Genomic DNA, 16,271 nt, shown 5'->3' with positions numbered 1-16,271 from the left:
ATGAGATTTTTTGGAAAAAGCATGTTTTTAAAAAAGATTCAAGCTACACTAGAAATTAAATTTAACTGAAAAAATACATATTAAAATACAGCCATTGCACTGTTTACCCAGTACAGTATGCTTTAACTAGCATTTTTCTGTTTGGATGTTCTATTAGACCATCAAATGATTTTGCTTGCTTCAATAAAGATATTGTTGTAGACTTTAGCATTAGCAGAGGCATATGATGGAAGAAAGCAAGCTTATGCAGCATCAGCCAAAAAAAAAAAAAAAACCCCTTCCTCTTCACCCCTCCATTTGTTTGAAATACCTGTCCAGCTGAGCCTTAAATTTATTTAGGCTATCAACTTCCACAACAAGGGATGGAAGTCTGTTCCACCAACCAACTACCCGCTGGCTAAAGGCAAATTTCCGCTCATCTATCCTACATCTGTCTTTCCTCAATTTGAATTTATGCCCTCTCAGGTGATTATTCTGAGCAAGAGGAAGAATCCCATCAGCATTGAGCATGCTCAAGCCATTCAAGGCTTTATACACCTCTATCAGATCACCTCGCCGGTGCCTAGTCTCCAGACACTGTAATTTGCAAAACTCAAGCCTTTCTTCGTAAGAGCAACCCTTCGTTCCGTTTACTAACCTTGTTGCCCTTCTCTGTACTCGTTCCAGCAGCTCTACATCCTTCTTGAAATGAGGCCTCCAGACCTGTATACAGTACTCAAGGTGCGGCCTGACCACTGCCTTATACAAGGGAATAATCACCTCCTTATGCCTGCTAGAAAAATTCCTGTATATCATTGATAAGACACCATGAGCTACTCTTGCAGCCCGTCTGCACTGCTCATAGAACTTCATATCCGCCTGCACAATTACCCCCAGGTCCTTTTCATTCTCTACCACTGTCAGTGTAGTACCACAGAGTTGATACGTTGCTCTGGGGTTGCTGTTTCACATATGTAGTACTTTACATTTGTCAATGTTAAACTTCATTTGCCACCTCTCAGCCCATCTGCTCAACCTTTCCAGATCCTGTTGAAGCAGCATAGCGTCAGTAGTGTCCTTAACAACCCTGCCAACCTTTGTATCGTCTGCAAACTTGGACATTAAGCTTGATATACCATCATCGATATAATTTATAAATACAGAAAACAACGATGGACCCAACACTGAACCCTGAGGGACTCCACTAATAATATTAGTCCACAATGAGCAGTGTCCATTGATTATCACTCTCTGTCTTCTGCCACTCAACCATCCCTTTATCCATAGCAACAATTTGCCACCAATGCCACACTGCTCCAATTTGTGCAGCAGTCTTCCACGTGCAACAGTATCAAAAACCTTTCTAAGATCCAAATATATAATATCAAAGTTATTCCCTGTATCCAATTCTTTTGTGACTACATCATAGTATCCAATCAAATTGGTCAGGCAAGACCTTCCCTTAACAAAACCATGCTGTGTCTGAGCTATAACTGAATTCTTGTCAAGATGATCGTGCAGTGCTTCTTTAACCAGTGCCTCCATTAATTTTCTTGGAACAGAAGTTAAACTCACAGGTCTATAATTACTTGTGGCAGCCTTTGTCCTCCTTTGTGAATTGGGGTTACATTTGCACATACCCAGTCTGTGGGTACCTCCCCTGAGTCCAAGGAAGCTCTCATAATTATGGCTAAGGGATTGCTTACTTCCTTTGCCGCCTCCTTTAATACAACTGGATAGATCCCATCCACCCCAGGTGCCTTTCTTGTATTTATCTTCAACAATTTCTCCTCCACTTTACTCTCAATTATTACAAGATCATCTAGCTCACTGCCAGTTTTTACTTCATCTATGGCATTCCCCTTCCTGAATAACTCCTCATGTGTGAATGTCGATGCAAAATATTCATTTAGTTTGTTAGCTACCTGAGCAGGATCATCAACAGTTGAACCATCAACTTTGCCCTCTTCAGAAATGGTTGGTCCAAGTTTTCTTCATAACAATGTTTTTTTTTGTTAGTTGTTGGTGCATCGGCTTCTGTGGCCATAAAGCACCTGCCAAAGTTTTTGCATTTTACTCTGATCCAAGCCTGAGGCAGGATTCGAACCCACGACCTTTGGGTTGCCAGGCAGGCACTTTAACCACTTGGCTAGCCTGGTCGGCTCATAACAATGGCCTGCTGTCTTAAATTGGCTGTCAGGCATGACTGATGACTGGGAAATGTTTCATGGTAACTAAAGGAATGAAGTATCTTTCTGCCATGTCTGTAAACTGTGTATTCTAGGTTTGAATGGGAAGAAATATATTGGCTAATTAAATGTCCCAAGTGAAAATCTCACCAGCCTGACTGCAGATCCATAGGGTGACAAACAGTGACTACTATACCATTAGAAACAAGGGAGTAATAATGAATTTTTGAGCTACCACATGTGTTTCTGCCAAATTTTAACAGAATTCTCGAATCTTTGAAAATATCTGCAGTAAAAAGAACTAATGCCCTTTTGGCAAGCAACAAAGAAAGTTTGTTTCAAATTCCAAAGCTTAATATACTTTTATTAATTTTCAAATAAAATTACCTTTATCTGTGAAACAGGAGAGTCCATTCCTCCTACGTATAAATACCCTCGGGACTCAGATATTTGGCTGAAATAAATATTAAAAAATATGCAAATAAATATATGGCAATGGTTCCAAATATTATGAAGGAGCATCCTGCTAGCTCAGGGGGTTGATTGTTCCCTCCCAACTTTATTTGCATCGAATAACCTCAGCAAATATAAAACTATTTTTATATAATTTAAAAAAATATTTCTTGATAGCCTCTTTATGAGCTTCAACACATTAGGAATGAAAGAGAGACTATATAGCCATTTAAGGATACTAATTTATGCTTTTTTTTTTCTTTTTTTTTTTTTTTGATTGATTATAGTAGCTGCCTGATTATCTGAAGCAATTGGGAAATTTTTCCAGATAATTCAAACAAAAGATATAAAAAAAAAATAAAATAAATAAATATATATATATATATATATATATATATATATTCCCCCATATAATGTATGGGGGAATTTTTTTTATGTACCTAATGTATTCTTAATTATAAAAGAATACCAAACTGTGAGAAGATTTGATATTAAACTTAATGTATTATATATTTTATAATTTCAAAGCATTATGTCACAGAAAGTATGGAATTGTTCTATGCATTCAAGTAGATATTCATTAAAGTTAATAGTTTGAAGAAGCACCTTTTTCAGGTTTACCAACTAATTGAAGTTTTTGTTCAATAGAAAGAACAGTCCTTTTTCATTTTAATATGATGGGCACATGCAAAGACAAACATAATTTGGTGGTGGTGACTGGGTTTTCAAGGTTCACCCAATAGGTGAATCTTGAAAATAACGTTCCTGCATTAACGTTAAAACAATGATTAAAAATTTGAAATTTTTTTCTACCTTCCTAAATATAGTCAAATTTTACTGCTATAGTTTCAGAAATGATTTTTTTCTTAAAAGTTTTTGTAGAGAAATTGTGCATTAGAACCTGTCAGGTAATTTGTCACTGTTTTTGCAACTAACTGGTTTTTTGCTTGGATAGTGGTGGGTAATAGACAAGTGCTGACACTGTTTGTTTATAGTTTTGATCTCCTTCTCAGGCTAGTTCAATACATCTACAGCCTTAAAAGTTGTTTTTGAAAGAATTATTATTATTATAATACAGAAAACGAGTGCCAACCATAATTTTCACTTCAGATGTGGTGTTTTTTTTATCTATTTTATACATGTGCAAAAGAAAGCATATGCTGACATAAGGAGAAAGGAGGTAAGCATAAGTATCAGTTTCCCTTGAATTGCTCTAATAGATCTTGATGTATAAAATTTTAGCGTTAGAAAGTAAAAAGCGAAAAAAGCAAATCCATCCTATCTGATATAGTAATAAATTACAGACCATCATTACAATCTATTACTATATCAGATAGGATGAATTATTTTAATTATTATAAAATTCTTACAAATGTCAATTTTATTTAAATATTCCTACATTTGGTAATAGTTATATCTTTTATTTTCTTATTATTATCTACAATTCTTCATTATTATAATCTTGTTTTTGTCCATTGAATATCATCCTTTAACCCTTTGTACCAGGATCCCTTACTAAAGGGTCGGGCAGTTACACTCCCAGTATATCCCAAGTACCATTATAAAAAGCTATTTTCTTTGCTTTTCACTTTTTACTCTCTAACTCTAAAATTTTACACCTCAAGATCTATTACAGCAATTCGAGGGAAATTGAGGTACTATTACTATCTTATTTTAATTATTATAAAATTCTTACAAATGTCAATTTTATTTAAATATTCATACATTTGGTAATAGTTATTTCTTTTATTTCCTTATTATTATCTACAATTCTTCATTATTGTAATCCTGTTTTTGTCCATTAAATCATCCTTTAACCCTTTATACCAGGATCCCTTACTAAAGGGTCGGGCAGTTACACTCCCAGTATATCCCAAGTACCATTATAAAAAGCTATTTTCTTTGCTTTTCACTTTTTACTTTCTAACTCTAAAATTTTATACCTCAAGATCTATTACAACAATTCGAGGGAAACTGAGGTACTATTACTATCTTATTCTTACCTCCTTTCTCCTTATGTCAGCATAAGCTTTCTTTTGCACATGTATAAAATAAATAAAAATGCCACAACTGAAGTGAAAATTATGGTTGGCACTCTTTTTCTGTATTATATTCTGTATATTTGTTTCAAAGCTATCTGTTATCTTGCCTGTTTGCTGTTAAATTTAAAGTTTAGCATAGATTGCCTTTATGTTTAATTATTTGGACCTAGTTAAATAGGCAGATAACAATTAGAAACAGAAATCCTTGCTAATTATTGGTGGGATATATTGAATGGTGTTAGTCCTCGAAAAAGTGCCATTCAATGTATCCGATTATAAATAATTAGCTGCATAATCATTATTTTATTTTATGCTATTTTATATATTATTTTATTGCAAATTATGTTTATTTCTAGGGTATAGCAATGTAAGTCAATACGGGCTATCTTAGTCTTTATAGGTTCTTTTGGCCCAATGAGTACTTTTATGCCAATGTTTCAATACAATTTGAATACCTATATAGTACCAATTCTACTCTTACAATAGTAATTAGATTACAGACTGATGTAATGTTCAATCTACAATTGATGGCATTAATCTGATCTGACATACCTTTTACATCTATTCCAATATTTCATAATAGATTAAATACAAATACATATATAATACAGTAGAGCGTCAATAATCTGAACTAATACGAACTTCTGATTTGTTTGGATTTTCAAACTTATCAAATATAAGTTCTGGAGACTAAAAAAAAGGTATAGTAAGTTTAGAAATAAAAACACTAAGTTGTACTTACGTATTTTTATTCATATGTAACAAAACAAATGGAACTTTCAGTCACAATAAAACACATATGAATAGATCTTAAACGAAAATAATTACTTATTTTTTGCTGCACCATTTTTGATACTTTTTTGTTACTGTTTTTACTGTTTCTTTGCTACTAGATCTCTCACTCTTTTTCAACAAGAGTAGTTGAGTTGGGTAGTATTAAGTTTGTTGCTCGTGCCTAGCCCTTGTGGGTAGCACAGTTGGTTGTAGAATCACTGTCCGCCCCACCCTGGGTGTAAAAGGACCTGAGTTTGAGTCCCGTCAATGATGGGAGGAATTTTTTCGGCCTTTTTCACAACATGGCTGAGTTAGTCAGTCTCAGGTAAGGTTAGCATGGTTTTTCACTCCGAAACTAGAGTTTCTCATCCAGCAAAAAGAAAATCGACCACAGAATTATGAAAAATATGGCCTTAGTTGGTGATGCTCCCAGAACCCAACTACAAGCAGCATCTTCAAGGGATGGGTTTCATAGTTTTTCATTTACCCCATCATCTGTATCAAGTTTCGATGAGAAATTTAATTTTTTTCTTGTTTTTAATTTCTGTTATGGTTGATTTTCCAACTTCATAAATTGTGCAAATGAAGTCCAGCTTTCTCTCTTTGAAAGGCTGTTTAAAATCTCAATCTTCGATTTAATTGTTAAAAATTTCTGCTTCCTTTCAAAAGATGAAGAAGACCATAACTTCAGTATGGTAAAATAAAATTCTGTAAAAGTTCAGAATCTCTTCATTCCTATAGCTAAACTTCGTAAATATTTTACTCCGTATCTCACTTGCGCATATCGTATTAGTTGCAATTTCTGCGTGCCATGTTCTTTGTTATTGATTGACGCTTATTTTTTTTTTTTACTGTTTTGATTTTACCAAAAAAAAAAAAGTCAGTGAACACAAATATCAGAATACAAAGTGTTACATTTAGGTAGTACTGTATGTATGTTAATTACGCAAGCATAAATTTATTTTTATTTTGCTAACCTGTGGATAATACTCTTCCAATTTTTACATATCAATCAATTTAGTTAACTGGTAAGGTAAAATAAAAGTATAAATTTGTGCTTCATATCTTTATTTTTATAGCCTGTGGATAATAATCCTCCAATTTTCGCTTATTACAATTGCCTAAATGGCAATCGAAGTTCAATTCGCAAACATGACCACAATAACCGGCACTCACTGCAATTATTTTATGGCACCAGCATAAGAAAAAAAATAAATGCTGGCTCGTTTGAATTATTGACATTTGAATTTGACACTCTAGTGTGTGTGTGTGTGTGTGTGTGTGTGTGAAAATGTGTGTAAATATAAAGAAAAGAGAAAAAGAGTTTACAGGAGAAGAGTAATAAATAATAAATATTAATAAATATTCAGTTGTAATTAAATTGAATGGCTAAGTTTAGAGAAAGTAAAACTACTAAGCTTTATGAAGTGTTATATAAAGTTATAAGCTTAGCAATTAACTGATAAGAAGTTAGCTATATTTACTTTTCACTTCTATTAATCACAGAAAAAGATCAAATTCAATTAATTTTAATAATAATAAAAATAAATAAATAAATAAAACGAACAGACCTGAAATATAATGCACTGCATACTTGAATTAACTTGTTTGTAAATGCCCTGTGATATTTTCAACTATTCGGTCTCAAAAGTGGCAGCCAGTTAAGCTCTGTTTTTCAGGCAGCCTCTCCTCAAATTCATCCCAAAAGTTCTCTATTGGATTGAAAAACTCTGAGCTGGCCAGTCAAACTTTGACACTTATATCCTCAAACTGGTCTGTCATGATGCAAGCAGTATAACATGGAGAACTGCCCTGCTGAATACAGGGATGGGCTTTCCCCAACATGCTGCAACAATGCAGGTAATGCATTATCATCCAGGACATCTAGACAGACCTCAGCATTCATGGTTTAGTTCAAAATAACCAATAGTCCCAAGGCCAAATAATGAAAAACAGCCCCAGACCATCATGCTGCCTCTGCCAAACTTCACTGTTAGGATGATAGAGCCTGGCAGGTAGTTTCTCTGGGCATCTACAAAACCCAGGAACAACAGATCATGTACCAGGACTTGTTACTCCAAAACAACTTTTCATTGTCTATGGTCCAAGAATGGAGGGCCTTATACCAAGCTAGCTTCTGGCATTAGTTGGGGTAATTAGTGGCTTGTAGATGGCTGCACAACAGTGGTAACCCAAATCATGTAGCATCCTGCACACTGAACTAGCATATATCCCAATAATCTCACTGAGGGGGTGTGTGTGTGTGTGCGCACGCTGCGATGTCAACCTGCGTTTGGAGCGGATGGTTCTTTGCAGAGCTCTCCTGCCATATTCCATCAGCTTTGGAGGTTTTCTGGATTATTTTGTGATGGTTTCAACACCAGTCTGCTTTGATTTACAGATTACATCACCAATTGTCAACTTAAGGGTCTTCAGTGCCACTGAAATGTCACTTATACTGATGCTAGTTTGGCATACTCTTCCAATTGGAAGTCTGTTAACTATGCTGATCGTAGAACCTTGCATTCACAGTCATACTACTGTTTCCATGAGGACTACAATCATATTTATAGTTTTATCCTACATGTGGCGCTTGGGTAAGATGTGATATTAATGGTAGAGCAGTGTAAGGATATTATTTGCCCAAATATAGGCAAATAATTCCTTACTCGTTTTTAATGTTTTATAATGATTATAACTTTTACATTTTTCCCCTCCCAAATGGTATATATCAGGTATTATTTAAAAATTCCAAAATTTCCCTTGTTTTTGACAAGAATGAATGAAATTCTGCTACTATAGTGATAGTATATACCTTTGTCATCAGCCATGCTCAGTTTCTGCTTCAGTATTATTTTATGCAACTCATAGCAAGACTGTTGAAAACTCGTGATTTCTCTGTTTTACTACGGTTGATAGATTTGAAGGAACAGCTAGTTTGTAAATTCTCTTACAAACTTGGAAAAGCAACTTCTGCTAACAAAGATAATTCAAACTGGCCTCTGTTGAAGATGTAGAACATTCAAGGCCAGTTAAGCTGAAAATGTTGAATAACCTAGTGAGCTGATTCATCAAAACAACCATTTCACCATCTCTGTTTTGACTTGACAGAACAACGAGGATTCTCCAACTGAACTCTGCTATCACATTTGAAAGAAAGAAAGAAAAAAAAAAAAAAAAATTTATGCTTACTGGTAATCAAAAGCAACAGCGTGCCAAATATGTATCACAATCTTTGAGAACACATTAGCAAAGGCACATGATGCAAGAAAGCAAGCTTATATAGCAACAGCCAAAAAAAAAAAAAAAACCCCTTATTTCACCCATCCACTCGCTCCAAGTGTTTGCCAAGTTCTGCCTTGAATCTATTTAAGCTATCAACTTCTACGACAGATGGAAGTTTGTTCCACCAATCAACCACCCGCTGGCTAAAGGCAAACTGCCGCACATCTATCCTACAACTGTCTTTCCTCAATTTGAATTTATGCCTTCTCAGGCAGTTATTCTGAGCAAGAGGAAGAATCCCATCCACATTGAGCATGCTCAAACCATTCAAGGCTTTATACACTTCAATCAAATGTTCAGGATGATTAAACTTTGACACATGTCCTCAAACGAGTTGTCACAATGTGAGCAGTATGACATGGAGAATTGTCCTGCTGATATAGGAATGAAGATTTCCTGTAATGACCTTCCTTTCAAAGGTCATTACAGGAAATCAGATATAGGTTTATGGCTATGAACCAGAAATAAAGCAGCAGTCTTCCCAGTGGAATTTATGAAGTGTTATAAACTGTTTAAGGCAATGAAATGTTAAGCCATATGGGTGTTTGAATGGTATAAATGGCACAAAGATGGATGTGAGGATATTTGCGATGACCCAAGAAGTGGGCACTTGTCAGCCTCTTGAAATGACAGAGTTGTAAAAGTTTAGAAAATTATGTTAAGAGATTGTCGTTTAACCCTCATGATTAGCATTAGCAGAGGATACACGGTAAGAAAGCAAGCTTATGCAGCATCAGCCAAAAAAAAAAACTCCTCCCATTTCATCCCTCCATTCGTTCCAAATACATGTCCAGCTCAGCCTTAAATTTATTTAAGCTATCAACTTCCACAACAAAAGATGGAAGCCTGTTCCACCAATCAACTATCTGCTGGCTAAAGGCAAAAATGAGTTGAATATAAAGGCAATGATGAGTTGGATATGAATAGAGGAACAATTCATCAAATTATTCATAGATTTAGGGAAAAGGAAGGCCTGTGCAAAATGTGTGCCACACAGCCTCGCAGAGGAACAGAAGCAAGGAAGAGTCTCATCATACGAAGATTTCATCGAAACAATCCTAATTGCATCAATTGTATTGTTATTGGAAATGAACATGGAGTGTTTCAGTTTTACGAAGCTTCAAAAATAGGAATGAACAGATTTTGAAAATTTATTTATTTTTTTTTTGCATGATTGAAGATTTCACTGAAAGAGCACATTTCACCATAATAACATAAAATCCCACAGAATTCCAACTGTCGGTATTATTGCAAATGCAATAAGATTGAGTTTACTACCCATTTATAATTAGATTACACTAACAGAAAATCCCAATAAGCCAGAAAGTGCAAATTGTTTTTATTGTTTTATGGTTGTGACCTCCAGAAAGAGCTTTAGAGAAGTATCACAAGGGCATTCAAAACTGATTCTTATAACTATATAACCAAACAGAGCAATAAATGGTGGTGTGTTTGTCCGGTTATTTTGGAAACAACTTCCTCATTTGGGAATCCTCTTCATCAATTATCCTACGTTAGCTGTTCAGACAGAATATTTTTCCGGTTCGTGCAACTTAAAGTGGTTTAATCAGTAAGTATTGATTTTGCTGATTTAATAACTGGACAGTACTTATATGTTAATTTAATACCTTTTGATTTAAAATGAATACTACGAGAAAGAGCAAAACGTATCATTTTCATCAAGAGTGGGAACTAGAATACTTTTTTGTAATGATGAAAGAAAAATGTTGCTGTTTGATTTGCAATGCTTCTGTGGCTATACCCAAAAAAGGAAATTTAGAAAGGCACTTCAACACACTCCATGGTAAATACCAATTGGATTTTCCGCCGAACAGTGATGTTAGAAAAAAATTGATTAGAAGAACTTAAATCCAGATTATTCACGCAACAAAATTTCTTCACAACATCTAATTTACAATATAAAGCAGTAACTGTAGCATCATTTAAAGTGAGTCATCTTCTTGCAAAAAAATGCAAATCATTTTCTGATGCATTTTTAGAAATAACAGATTCTCTTTTTGAAAATTTTAAGAACAAAAATGAAATTAAAAGTGCCCTTCAAGATCTGCGCAATTATCTCGAAATACTGTGATGCGACGCATTGAAAAAAATGAGTAAAAATGTGAGCGAACAATTGCGTGTCTTTTTCTTTACAACTGGATGAATCTACAGATGTCAGTGATACAGCTCAGTTGCTCATTTTTATTCGTACGGTTTTCAATGAATCTTCCACTAGAGAAGAACTGCTGGGTATGGTTTCATTAAAAGAAAGAACTAGAGTTCTTTATATCTTTAACTCATTCAAACATTTTATTGAAAAAAATTAAATTACCATTTGTCACAACCCTCTGCCTCCTACACCGAAGCCATTCAGATATCCATCTAAGGATTTTCCCTGTGATTCCAACCTGTTCCAGCTTATAAAGTAACTGCTCATATGGGACTGAGCAAATGATTTGCTGAAATCCAAATAAACAGTGTTGAAATTATTCCCTAAGTCCAGCTCTTAAGTGACTCTGTCAAAATAGCTAACCATATTAGTTAAACATGATTTTCCCTTTACAAAACCATGTATCCTTCAGGATTCCATTTCTATCTAAATGATCCTGAAAAAACTAAAGCCTTGTCTGTCTTTAGTCACAAATTCATTCTTAGAATTGCCTTTAAGTATAGGTGATATGCTGGAACTTCTCTAATCTAAAGGAATCTCTCCTGAGTCCAAAGATGTCCTCATAATTAACCCCAATGGTTTAATACATTTCCTGACAGCTTCCCTCCCTCAAAATTACTGGGCATAGGCCATCAACTCCAGGAGCCTTTCTTGCCTCTATGCTTGAAAGTTTTTCTAATAAACAGTCATCTGTAATTTCAAAATCACTAACTTAGTACGGCTGAGACTCACTTGCACCTCTCTCAGCCTGGTCTTTTTTCAGTAAAGACAGATGCAAAGTACCCATTCTATGCCACATTATGCAAATAATCCTAACGTAAATATATATATATATAACTACATCAGTTTATTTAAAAATAACCAAAAAATAAAGCATTCGTGTCATTTCTAATTTATTATGTGTTGATTTATATCATTCCAATTTTTATTATATGTTGGAATTTAGTAGCTTATAATGTGCATGTTAAATACATTTTTTTTATTGAAATTTTTTTTGCTAGCTGTTATAATTATGTCTGCTAAAAATAAAATGTCTTAATCATAAAATAAACAATACAACTTGTTTATAATAAGCACAGGTATAAGATAACGGCTACTGCAAGAAAATCAAAAATAAATGATTTGACCTAAAATCTCCCATTTACAATGAGCATGATAATTATGAGCTTTACAGTTCAAGTGAGGAAGTTCTTAACGAGAAGCCACAATGTCTTTTTTTTACCTATCAAGTTCAAGATCACAGTGATGCTAAGAGAAGACAAACTTCCAGAACTTGGGGGAATATATTCAAATTCCAGGGGAAGAGGTTTAGACTAGATTGTAGGGAGGTGCCTCTGTAGCCAGGTGGGCAGGAGCAGCAGTGCATAGCACACGCTTCTTGATTAGACCGGGGTTCGAGCCCGTGATCCACCAAATATGGAGGATGCAGAAAGGTCAGGGAATGACACCGCATATCCCCGGAGCAATATGGTCTTAGTTGCTAATGCTCCTAAAACACCAAATAACAACAATAACTAGATTGTAGGAAGTTTTCTTTTAGCCAGCAAATCATTTGCTTTCCTCTTCACATAGGTAACTATCCAGTTGACAAAGGTCAACTGGATAGTTACCTATATGAGGAGGGAAACAAATAATTTGTGTTTTCTTATCTACTCACCCCCTCCCAGTGCAGCTCAAGCCTGGGACTTCCTTGAACTACATGGCTATTACTATATTAAGAATTTGTCTAAAGTTACTTTTCTGTATAGTGCTGTAACTGCTTAGACATGCATAAAAAAAAAAAAAAAAAAAAAAAAAAAAGCATTTTACACTCATGTATTCTGCAGTCATTCAATATAGAGTGACAGGAGTAGCCATGTGCTAATTGCTTAATTCTTGCTTGTGCAGAAACAACATGAATGTGCAGGCAGGCAGCAACAAACTGAAATGGAAAATAGCATATAACTGCCACTTGATACAGTATGATTGAAGTTTCGCATTTGGTACTAGATGAAAATTAAGTTGGGCCTTTCCTACCGAATTTTTATTAATAGAAATTGTAGGACTAATCAGTGAGATTTTACTGCAAAGTTATTAGTCATACACCTTTCAAAGTTGCTCTAAACAAAAATTAAGTTAATTTTGTAATCTTTGAAAGTGTCATGATTTTTTGTTATGTAATTTTCTGTGGTCTGCAAATTTCAGTTTCATTTTGAAACAACATCTTGAAATGGCAGTTGTGAAAAGAAATTCTTGCAACTGGGGAGAAACTAGACATTATTTGTGACTTAGAGAGTGGAGCAAGTAATGCAGTCATCTGCAGAAAGCCAAATTTTAACTCGTCTACTGTTTTGACCATTTGGAAAAATCAGAAAAGAATTACAATAGCTATTAACAAAAATGAACACATATCAAAAACATTGCACAGCTGTGATAACAAGTTATTTAATGTATAGAGTGCATTACATTTCAAACATGTTAGCAAATAGTAATAATTTGTGATTTATAACAAAAAGGGGGAGGGCAAAAAGCAACAGCTTTTATAGGAAAATTGAGAACATAATTTTTTTTTGCATCCACCTATTATCCATTCATTCCTTTAAATGGTGCACAGCAACAGACATAATATCTAGTGCTTCAGTTACAATATGCACTATAGTATATGAATAGCATATGCAATATGTATATATAAAAAAATAATAATAATTGATGAATTTCTATTGGTCTCATTTTAATGAAATTTGGGATAGCATGATTGACCTTTCTAAAACAGTCAAATATAAAATTTTTCATTCAGTGAAAATTCATTCACTGAGAGTTGAGTTATTACACATGGACAGAGACAAAGAAATAGTCAGCCGACTTTCTATTGGTCCATATTTAATGAATAGGATGGCTTAAACAAAGTTTTATCGGAGCCAAATATAAAATTATATGAAAATCTATCCACTAGAAGTTGAGTTATTATATGCAGACAGACAAGAGAGAGATGGTGGTTGTTTGTTGCTGTTGTTATGGAAGTTTCTGGTGCAAGGGATACTTAGGCCATATTGTGCCTATCAAAGTATCAGGTTATATGTGATAACTGCTCTATGAGCAATTAGAATCAATGATATTTTTAATTCATTTAAGGTAGGAGAAAAATTCAGAGAGTTTTGCATCATTACCTATGATGCTGACATAGGTAATGATGCAAATGACAAGGGTTCTTATAGGTTTGAGCAGGAGCTGGCAGTAGACTGTTGAACACTCGAATAAGCTACATTCAACAAGTATTTGCCTTACTGATATTTGTTGCAAGCAGTGTGTGCACACCGTGGAGGATCATTTCCTGTCAGAAGAAACAGATCAGCGAGGTGAATATGGTCTATTTGCATTCTGGCTAGGATTACTTCTTTTCTATTTTTATAGAGGCTAGAAGTTCATAATTGTAGTCCAGGTTTAGTTGAAATAGCTTGTTGTGTTTGCTTTTTCTGCAGAAGTGTCCATTGTTCCATACATATTTTCTGTATGTCGATGCTATGCTGGAAGAAAGTTTTGCAGCATCATCAGTGCACTCATTTCCTGGATTACCACTGTTACCTGGGATCCAAGAGGAGATAAGAGTTTGTTGATGCTCGTGAAGACGTATTAGCTCATGTCTGATTAGTTTTAACAAGGGACTGTAAGGCTAAAAAGGGCACTCTTGGAATCTGTGTATACTATACTTTTATTGATTGAAAGGAGTGAAATATTTTCTAGGGCAAACTTAATGGCATGGAGTTCATCAATTAAATTGAAATAGAAACAGTTATGTTAGGAAATACAGCAGCTGCACTCACTTTGTTGCCAGACTTGGAACCATCAGTATAAATCTTAGAAAAGCAGGAATAATTTTGTGTATGAACAAGATATAGTTGCTGGATGTTAAGATCTGCTATACCATCTTTTCCCATCGTTAAAAGTAATCATTACAAGAAGGAGTGAAGGTAATCCACGGAGGATCTGGATCTCTCTGATGGTATTATGAAAGTAAACATTCCAGTAAACATGCCTACTGCGAATCATTACCTATGATGCTGCAGTAGTGGCCACATTGGATGAGTGTGGGAGGCTTTTAATTTTAGCTGAGTATTTCAGCAGTAACATCTTTCTTCTGAATTGAGTGGAGGTTTGTGAGCCTCAACATATAGACTTTGAACTGGGGATGTTCTGTATGCACCTAGGACAATCCTAAGAGCAGAATGTGGATGGGGGGGGGGGGACAAGCCATGTTAGGTACTCTCCCTAGCAGAGTCATAAACAGGTGCTCTATAGTCTAGCCAAGATCTAATTAGGGACCCATATAAGTGGAGCAGAGTATAATGATCTGCATCCCACAATGTACTAGAGATGACACAGTATATTCATTTTAATGCAAGTAGTTCCTAAATGTTTCACGTGTTCTTTGAAGGTTAGCTTCTTATCAAAAATCAGCCCTAGGAGATGAATACTGTTCACAAATGGTAAAGGATAATTGTCCAAATGTAACTCAGGTTCAGGATGTATTTTGCACTTGTTGCAGAAATGCATGGCTGTAGTTTTGAGGTTTGATAGCCTGTATTCATTCTGTGTCATCCATAGTTCAATGCTATTTATTGATATTTGTAATTGCCTCTCAATATAGCTAATATTTTGAGAATAACAAGATAATGTAAGATCATCACCATAGAGATATCAGTCAACAGTGTTTGGAATGCTGTTTATAATACTGTTTATTTGTATTGCAAATAAAGTGGTGCCGAGGACAGAGCTTGCTGGCATCGAACTTGGAAAGACTTGTGGCAAAGGAAGTTTTGAATAAAATATGGTAAAATATGGCCTCTCATATCAACAGAATGGAGATCCCTTAGAATGCCATAGCACCATATGATATCAAAAGCTTTCTCGACATCAAGACAGACCATGATGAGATGTTCATTTCTGATAAATGCATTTCTTATAGTTGTTAATTCAGCCTACCACGAGATCTAAGGAAGATCTATTCTTCCAAAAGCCAAACCGATTATTACTGATTATGTTTTTGGGACTCAAGGTACCAGGTGAGTCGACAGCAGAACATTTTTTTTCTCCAGAGTTTTACTCAAGCAGCTGGTTGGAGAAATTGGTTTCTGGTTGTTAGGAATTGAATGATCTTTTACTGGTTTAGGGATAGCTATTACATAGGAACATTTCCAGAAACTGCGGAATGTATGTTCATAAAAGATCTCATTGTCGTGAGTATATAAAGTTCAGTAGTGAAGATAAAGATTTCTGTTCTAGATGTTTAAGCATTACATAGTCAATTCCATCACGGCCAGCATTGTTTCTAGAGGTATAAATAGATTGTTTCAGTTCAGATATTGTGAGTAGTTGGTTATAGGATAAAGAACAGGCAGCACC

The 16,271-nt window shown here is 34.8% G+C and overlaps 1 protein-coding gene across 5 annotated transcripts in view; it reads right to left on the bottom strand.

Annotated features, from left to right (window-relative positions):
* mRNA-cap (RNA guanylyltransferase and 5'-phosphatase mRNA capping enzyme) overlaps positions 1-16,271 on the bottom strand; it is a 548,400-nt gene that overhangs the window by 95,146 nt on the left and 436,983 nt on the right. For all 5 annotated transcript variants that reach the window (XM_090376079.1, XM_090376080.1, XM_090376082.1 and 2 more), the window contains one exon: positions 2,556-2,622. In XM_090376079.1, coding sequence (XP_090232205.1) covers positions 2,556-2,622 — 67 coding nt within the window. The remainder of the gene's footprint in view (positions 1-2,555; positions 2,623-16,271) is intronic.

The sequence above is a fragment of the Mastigoproctus giganteus genome, chromosome 6, assembly GCF_048544385.1.
Source record: "Mastigoproctus giganteus isolate SK-2022 chromosome 6, ASM4854438v1, whole genome shotgun sequence".
NCBI classification, from domain to species: domain Eukaryota; kingdom Metazoa; phylum Arthropoda; class Arachnida; order Uropygi; family Thelyphonidae; genus Mastigoproctus; species Mastigoproctus giganteus.
Note: the sequence above shows the minus strand (reverse complement) of the source record. Positions and strands in the feature narration are given on the sequence as shown.